The sequence below is a fragment of the Orycteropus afer genome, unplaced genomic scaffold, assembly GCF_000298275.1.
Source record: "Orycteropus afer afer isolate SDZICR_OR568_19922 unplaced genomic scaffold, OryAfe1.0 scaffold00270, whole genome shotgun sequence".
Classification (NCBI taxonomy): domain Eukaryota; kingdom Metazoa; phylum Chordata; class Mammalia; order Tubulidentata; family Orycteropodidae; genus Orycteropus; species Orycteropus afer.
In genome coordinates, this window is record NW_006921857.1 from 387,830 (window position 1) to 396,290 (window position 8,461).

Here is an 8,461-nt window from a genome sequence, read left to right on the forward strand (position 1 = left end):
GTCTTCCTCAGGGATGTGCTTTGAGTCTGTATCCTGGTCCCTTGTTTCTCCTGCTTTATCTTGCTTCTTTGTGTGGACTGTGATGTTCTGTTGTGTCCAAGGCATTGTGAAGTTTTTGTATTTATATTTAACTGTTGATTGTATGTTGGAATAACTTGCCCACGATTTTAGTTCTTTGTTTGTATGTTATTTATGCAAGCAGGGTACTGTGCTCCTCTATTTGCTAGTTGACAGCACTTATACACTTACCATCTTTCTACTTTCCTGTTGTCAGCCTCCCATATGTCCCTGTTTACCTTGGCAAACAGAGCCTATTCTTAGGTCCCTGGAATCTGAATGAGAATGCCATCACTTTAAAATCCAAATGGTTGCCACTTGTAAAGATTCAAAATGGCTGCACCCTCAGTCACTTCAAATATCCAAAATGGCCACAACTTGTAAATATTCAAAATGGCTGTGCCCTCCATCACTTTAAATATCCAAAATGGCCACCGCTTGTAAACATCCAAAACGGCTGCACCCTTGGTCACTTTAAATATCCAAAATGGTCGCCACCTTTAAACATTCAAAATGGCTGCACCCTCAGTCACTTTAAATATCCAAAATGACCACCAACTGTAAACATTCAAAATGGCTGCACTCTCGGTCACTTTAAATATCCAAAATGGCTGCCACTTGTAAACATTTGAAATGGCTGTGCCCTCCATCACTTTAAATATCCAAAATGGCCACTGCTTGTAAACATTCAAAATGGCTGCACCCTCGGTCACTTTAAATATCCAAAGTGGCTGTCGTGTGTAAACAGTCAAAATGACTGTGCCCTCTGGTCAGCGGAAAGTCAACAGCTCAGATTGTCTCCCTCCTTCTTGTTTCCCTTCCTAGTCATAGGCCCCCAGTGCAGTCATTCCTGCAGCGCTTGGTGACTAGAGTTGATCTTTAGGTCAATTCTCAGGTCGCAACACCACTTGGAAATATTCAGGCTGTTGGTCCCATCAGAGTAGCTGACAGTCTGCAGCTCTGTCCATCTCTGTACTCAGTTTTGTTCAGGTTTTTCCACTAGTTGGTGCCTAATCCACTTCTGTATAGTTCCTTTCAAAGCTCAAGATTCCAGGATTATCTTCTGTATCTCTGTCAATTGGTTTTTCTTTTCTTTGTTGAAGAGGGTCTGTGTCGCTTGTCTGCTTATTCCTCCATCTTACCGGTAGTCCTTTAACACATTTTTTTTCTCCCCTCACTCTTATCATTTGCTGCTCCAGAGAAAATAGAAGCCTCAGAACTTCTTCCCTACTTGTCACAAAATATATGAACCTACCTGCATCTGTACTCATTCTAAATCCATATCTTCCCCACTCCCTTGGCAATGACAGACAATATTCCATCTCCTTTCCTAGTTTATTCTCTTAAAGCTGATATTGAAAGTTTTTATTTCCCCAGGATTTGGGCACCTGATTCTATAATCCTTACTCTTCCTAGGAGATTTATCTACCTAGTCTTTGCTTTCCCACTGCAACCGTATAGCCTGCGTGACTATTATCTACCACCTGGATTACTTCTTTGCAGCCTCCAAACTGCTCTGTGGAGGCTTTTGTGTTGCCACGGTGCTGAACAGATTTCAGAGGAGCTTCCAGAGTAAGATGTGCCAAGGAGAAAGTCCTAGCAATCTACTTCTGAAAACTCAGCCAGTGAAAACTCTATGGATCACAGTAGTCTGATCCTATTGTATGTGGGGTTGCCATGAGGCACCAGCCAACTTGACAGAACTAACAACAACTTAAAACATTACTTCTGCAGAAAAGCCTTCTTTGAAGATTCAGAAAATTATCAATTATCAACATGGCTAGGTTCCCAAAACCAGGCTACTAAGTGAAACTGAGGAGCTCTGGTAGCATAGTGCCTAAAGTACTTAACTGCTAACCAGAAGGCTAGCAGTTCAAATCCACCAGCCACTCCTCAGAAGGAAGGCTGGGCAATCTACTTCCGTAGTGATAACACCTCGGAAACCCAAGGAGGGGTTGCTATGAGTCGGGTCCTACTCAACGGCACACAACAACAAGCGAAACTGGTGTTACACAAGAATCAGGGGTCATGCCCCATCTTCAATACAAGTGTCACCCCGATCATCCATTGCCAGTCACGTGCCACCAGCGCATCTTGGGATGCATGTGGCACAGTGGGCTCCCCTTTCCCACCACCACGGAGCCCATAGGGGTTGTAGATGGTGATGGTGGTGGTTGAGTGTTGCCTACCACTCACTGGCTCCCAGTGCCTACCCTGGGTAGGGACCTCACTTGTCCTCCACCAGTCCCAGCTCCACAGCCCTGTGCAGCCCCCATCTTTTTTCCTTCATTGACCTCCCTAGTACCTTTAGGCCCTCATCTGGCTTCCCCCTGTTTGCTCGCAACCTCATGTCATCCCACCATCGTACTGTGCCCTCCACAGCTGGACTGAGATATTACAGATGAAAGGAAGAAGGTATTCCATAGTTGGTCAGCCACCAAACCTCATGTGGCCCAGTCATCACCAGGGCCTCTGGTAAATCATTGAGGGTGGCCCATGGATGGTTCCCCAGGCCTGGCCATGGCCCCACATGGGGCCCAGACTATCAGAGGTCTGAGAATTTATTCAAAGTTGTCATAAATGTGAAATGCTATATAATAAGACAGTCAATAAGTAAGGAGTAGGTGTAAATCTTTCAAATACACTCTTGTAGCACCTTGTACTTTCTCTTCACAGCATTAAGAATCATAATTAAAGACATAATTATGCAATTAATGTCTGTTCCTCAATAAATGATAAGCACATGGGCAGGGAATGTGCATAGCTTGTTTACCATTGTCTCCTCCACACCTTCTACAGTGTTTGGTAAATGGAGACTCATAAACATCTGCTGTATAAATGAAGAAAATTTCAGCAACTGAAAGCAAAAACTGAAATCTAATCACTCTAAATATTATCAATTACAGCACTTAGAAGGGGAAGGCTTTTTTTTTTTTTTTTTTGATGAGCCATTCAAACATTTGTTCAACAACTATTTATGGGTTGGCATTTGATTGCTAACCAGAAGGTTGATGGTTCAAACCCAGCAGCCACTCTTCAGAAGGTGCTTGTAGAGCTTATATAGTGGAGTAGAAGATACGAATAAATGTAATATGGTGGTAGAGAGAATAGGACAGATGTGTCAAAGAATTGAGAGTCAGGGGAAATGTGGGCTGCATTTTTAAATAAGATGGTTAAGATAGCCCTCATTGAAAAGGTGATATTTGACCAAAAAGTTAAAGAAAATAAGAAAGGTAGCCATGCTAATATCTAGGAAAAAAGTATTCCAGGCAAAAGGAACAACCAGGGTAAAGGTCCCAAAGCTGCAAAGAGGCCAGTGTGGCCAGAGCAGATGGAATAAGAAGGAAGGTGGCCAAAGAATTCAAAGAGGTAAGTTGGGGAGGTGGGATGGGAGAAGAAAGGCAGGCACCAGATGATGTAGAAGACTCTAACCCAATGCTGTCCAAGAGAAGTATAATGGGAGCCACAGTGTGAACCGTATGTATAATTTTAAATTTGCTAATAGCCATAACAAAAAAAGGTAAAAACAAAAAGTGAAATTAATAATAAAAAATATTTTATTACACATGTTGTTATTAGGTGCCATCAAATTAATTCTGACTCACAGAATTGTGACCCCATGTGACACAGCAGAACTGCCCCATCGGGTTTTCTAGGCTGTAATCTTTAAGGGAGCAGAATGTCAGGTCTTTCTCCCATGAAACCACTGAGTAGGTTCAAACCAACCTTTTGGTTGGCAGCCAAGTGCTTATTATAATTTCTACATGTTATCAGTATTAAACAAATGAGATATTATACATTCTTCTTTTCATACTGAGTCTTTGTAATCTAGTGTGTATTTTCCACACTCAATGTGGATTTGTCACATTTCCAGTGCTCAATGTTGGATACCAAAAAGGTTAGCACAGCTATAGGCTATTACAGGGACCATGGATTCACAAAAAAGAGGAGGGGAGGCACTACACAGTTCTGATCATAGGTGTAATACAATTTAAGTTATTAAAGGCCCAATTTCATTTCTTGTTGAAAGCAGACTAAAAAAATCCACGTGAGAGACTATAGTGGCTTGAAACAAGGTAGTTGCAATGGAGTGAAATGAAGTCAGATTTTTTATTTATTTTGAGGATAAATCCAGCTGGACTTGCCAAATGATTTAATGTGAAATGTGAGGAAAAGAGAGGAGTCAAAGACAATTCTAAGGTTTTGGCCTAGGCAACTGAAAGAATGGAGTTGCCATCAACCAAAATGGGGAAGACTACAGGCTACAATAATGAGTTCAATTTTAGACATGTGAGAGGTGCTGATTAGATATTCAAATGGAGATCTAGAACAAGCAGATTGATATAAGAATCTAAAATTCAGGAGAGGGGTCCCAGCTGTACATATAAATTTGAGAGTAAAGATAAAGACAGTAGTCAAAGCCACAAGATCTGGATTGAGTGAGCCTAGATATAGAAGACATGGGGATAATGGTTGGAATCCTCGTGTCTGGAGCACTCCAAGATAAGACACTGCTGAGAGGAGAAGGAACTAGCAAAGTAATTTGAGAAAGAATGATCAGTGAGAAAGGAAGAAAATTAAAAGAGGGAGGAATCCAGGAAACTAGGAGAACAAAGTGTGGCAAGAAGGGAATGATAACCTCCAGTTTTCCTTTTGTGTTTCTTTGATTTTTTATGTTATTTCTATCATATATGAAGATAATGTCATCAATCACTTTTAAGCAAGATATGCATTTTGGTTTGTTCACTTGGTAGTCTTTAGGGTCTGTCCTGATCTCTTGGCACCACTATCTGCACAACTATCTCACACAGAGGATCCTATTTCCTGTAAGAAGTTCAAAGAAAAAACTGTGATGTAGTATAGAAAATCACTGGCCTAGGAGTGCAAGCTTGAGTCCTGGCTCTGCCAGTTACCAGTTACATGGCCATGGCCCCATACAGGATCAATTTCTTTCTCTGTAAAATGCAAGAGAAGTTGACTTCTGCCTATAACTAAAAAGCTTCTTTAATTAAATAATAATATGTATCAGTGCTTCAAAAACAAAAACAAAGAACACTGTACCCAGGGTTTTAGGCTACTATTCTAGCTAACACATTTGACTTTATTAATTACTGAAAAGAACTGCTATGAAGAAGGACTACTGCATTAACATCCAGTGATAACTGTTGATCCAAATTAGTCAATGCCTGATAATTTAAGAACTGGGATGGCCTGCAAGGATGAACTCCAAAAGCATCAGCAGGAACTTTGTAACCTATGACCTGAGACCATAAGAACTACATGGTGCCCTGCTACCATGGTCAACAACTTGGAAAGGGATCAGAATAGGGAGACAGAGCCAGAGAAAATGTGAAACAAAACTCAAAATCATAAAAAATACCAGGCTTACTTGTCTGAGAGAGACTGCATGAGACTATGACCCCTAGTCACCCTTCAAACCTTAAGTTTAACTCACTTCCAGCCAAACAATAGGCAGGCCTACAAGGTGAACATTTACGCCAGGTAGATACACGTCTTAACACAATTAACCGTGGGAGATCAGAAGGGCAGCATTTGCACAGAAGATAGCTCAGAGGGTAGGAATGCATAGGAAAGAAGGGCAGTGAGAAAAGGTAACCACAGAAAGGAAGTGTGAAGAGAGAGCTGTTAAATCATGGGGATTGCTATCAAAGCCATGAAACGAAATGTGTTGAGTGTTAAATGAATTTGCCCTGTAAACTTTCAGCCAAATCACAATAACATTAAAAAAAAAAAAAAAAAAAAAAACTTTGTAAACTACTGCATTAAAGTTTACAGATGTAAGCCAATCAAAATATGCTATCTTTCCATTATCAGAACTCACTGCTTCACGTATCAAACTCCTTCCCTCAGCCTACTCCCCCGTTTATAGAACCCTGTCTCCACCTCCTCTCAAACGGATAGCTAGAGGTGTGTCTACGTACATCTCCCTCCCATTTTTCTACCACCACCACCACCCCCGCACCGCCTTAGTGTGTACGGCTCCAGAAAGGACAGAAACCCCTGATAAGGTCGCTTTTAAATAGTGAAGATCATTTGAAGAGCACAGAACCCAAAAAGAACAGGAAGCACTTCGGGCCACCAGTGCAGACGCATGCTTAGAAAAGTCCTGTTGCAGTTTGCTATAATAGGGAACTCCGCACCAGAATCATTTTCCTCGCAACCCAAGGGAACCCCCAGACTTACCTCTACTGAGGCATCTAGAGGCCGCCGCCATGTTGACGATCCCGGATTGTGTGGATGAAATTGGTCCTACGCTTCAACTGGCAAGAATTTTAAAAAAGGGTTCCGGTCCAGAATTGGCGGAAAGGGAAGGTTTAGAAAGAACAAGAAGAAAGGGTCCGAGACGTAGAGAGGAAGTGGGGGCGGGAAGGCGCGACAGTGCTAGGCGCACAACGCCCGCGCCCCGTGGCGGTGCCACAGTCTCTGTGTTGCCTGGGACCTTCCGTTTCGTGGTTCCGGGCAGACAGCATTACTAATTTCAGGAAAGCCAGCTGTTCCTAGCAAATGTCCTGTTGGCGAAGCCGTAACTATTTTATCCTTCTTTTTAATCCTGCAGGTGTACTCAGAATGATAGTTTTAGTACATTGCGAGAGTACCAAGGACCCTTCTAAATGCAGGAAAAACAGAAAACCTGAAGAATCACCTTAAGTTTCTGCCGACACGTTTCTAGCCTTATAAAGATACGAAAATACACTCGCCGGGCTTTACGCCACCAGCTAAGGGAGTTGTTCCACTCAAAAATTTCTTTTTAACTCAGTGCAAGATCAACGTAGTTGTATGTCAGTTTTAAATTAATCTGCCCTACATTTCTCCCCTGCAGGCAAACTGTGCGATTAAGATCAATTGGCTAATAATACTTCAAGTTTATATAACTCCTCTAGTTTTAAAACTGCAGATTGGCTACCTACGCACAAGTTATTACGATTTAAAAAAAAAAAAAAGCTGTGGACTTTCCATTACGTCACAGCTGTCAGTGTGGACTATCTAAAATCTGATCACGGATTAGGAGCTCTGGTGGCGCATTGGTCAGACGCTTGGCTGCTAACCGAAAGGTAGGCGGCAGTGCTAACCTTCCCGCCACTCTGCGGGAGAAGGACGTGGTAGTCTGAAACATAACAGCCTTGGAAACCCTACGGAGCGGTTCCACGCTGTCCTATAGGGTCTTTATGAGTGAGAATGACTCCAAGACAACGGGTTTAGTTTTCAGTTTGGATCACGGATTACATCATTTCACAGTTTTAATAAAACATTCCAGTGACTAAACATCCCTGAAGCTCCTTCCTGTCTTGCTTCAGCCTACTCAGGGCCAACCCCCACCCCAACACACAAGCATACACACGCACATACTTTCTCCTTCATGACTTTGTTCATTATGTCCCCTTGGCTAGGAGTATCTTACACCAACCACCTAACTAATACCTGCTTTGTTTTTAAATACTCAGGTAAAGCCTTATTTCCCTCACATACTATGCTGGGTTGGCCACCTCTTCCTGGTTTTTGTACAGTATCAAAAATTATAACTGTTTTGGGGTTTGGTTTCTCTCAATAGTACTGACTGAGATATAATTCACATACCATACAATTCACTAATTTAAATTGTACAATGTAATGGTTTCTAGTATATTCACAGAGTTGTACAACCATCACAATATATCTGTATTTTCCTCCAGTCTGCTCTTTGTGGGTAGAAATCGTATCTTATTCATTTTCATATTATCTGTACTTTCTGCAGTGCCTGGCACACAGGAATCCCTCAGTAAATGTTCAATAAATTAATATATTTATATATGAACTGAATATTGATCAATTCTCTTTGGTACAGTGACTCTGTGTATTCCTTCCATCTTCTTTTGATGCTTCCTGCATCAGTCAATATTTTGCCCATAGAATCCTTCACTATTGCAACTTCAGGTTTGAATTTTCTCTTCAATTCCTTCAGCTTGAGAAATGAGCGTGTTCTTCCCTTTGGATTTTCTAACACCAGGTCTTTGCACGTTACATTATAATACTTTACTTTGTCTTCTGGAACTGACCTTTGGGATGTTCTATGACTAAATTAGAAATGGCAAGCCTAAAAACTAACTTGCTTCCGTGAAGCTGCCACTGAAAGTTGTATTGAATCAAAACAGGAATTTCCCACATTTTATTATATTTGTACATAGTACACCTCCACGTGAAGAATAAGATTTCTTAATTAATGACCAGAGAGGGACCGGGTCTCCGGGAGCAAGGTAAGCACGGGCGTAGCACAGAGTAGCAGGCCGGAAGAGCAGGAGAAAGGGGTAAAACCCAGGGAGCCAAAGAGAAGAGCAATCAGCTGAAGGGATTAGGTGAGGAGGGGAAACTCAGGGACACCCAAAGAAGCAGGCCAGAAGAGCAGGAG

General features: G+C 41.9%; 1 protein-coding gene across 1 annotated transcript in view; it reads right to left on the reverse strand.

Moving 5' to 3' along the window:
* MRPL1 (mitochondrial ribosomal protein L1) overlaps positions 1 to 6,292 on the reverse strand; it is a 167,124-nt gene extending 160,832 nt beyond the window's left edge. Inside the window, exon 1 of the mRNA XM_007950379.1 lies at positions 6,262 to 6,292. Coding sequence (XP_007948570.1) covers positions 6,262 to 6,292 — 31 coding nt within the window. The remainder of the gene's footprint in view (positions 1 to 6,261) is intronic.
* Positions 6,293 to 8,461: the final 2,169 nt, after the last annotated feature.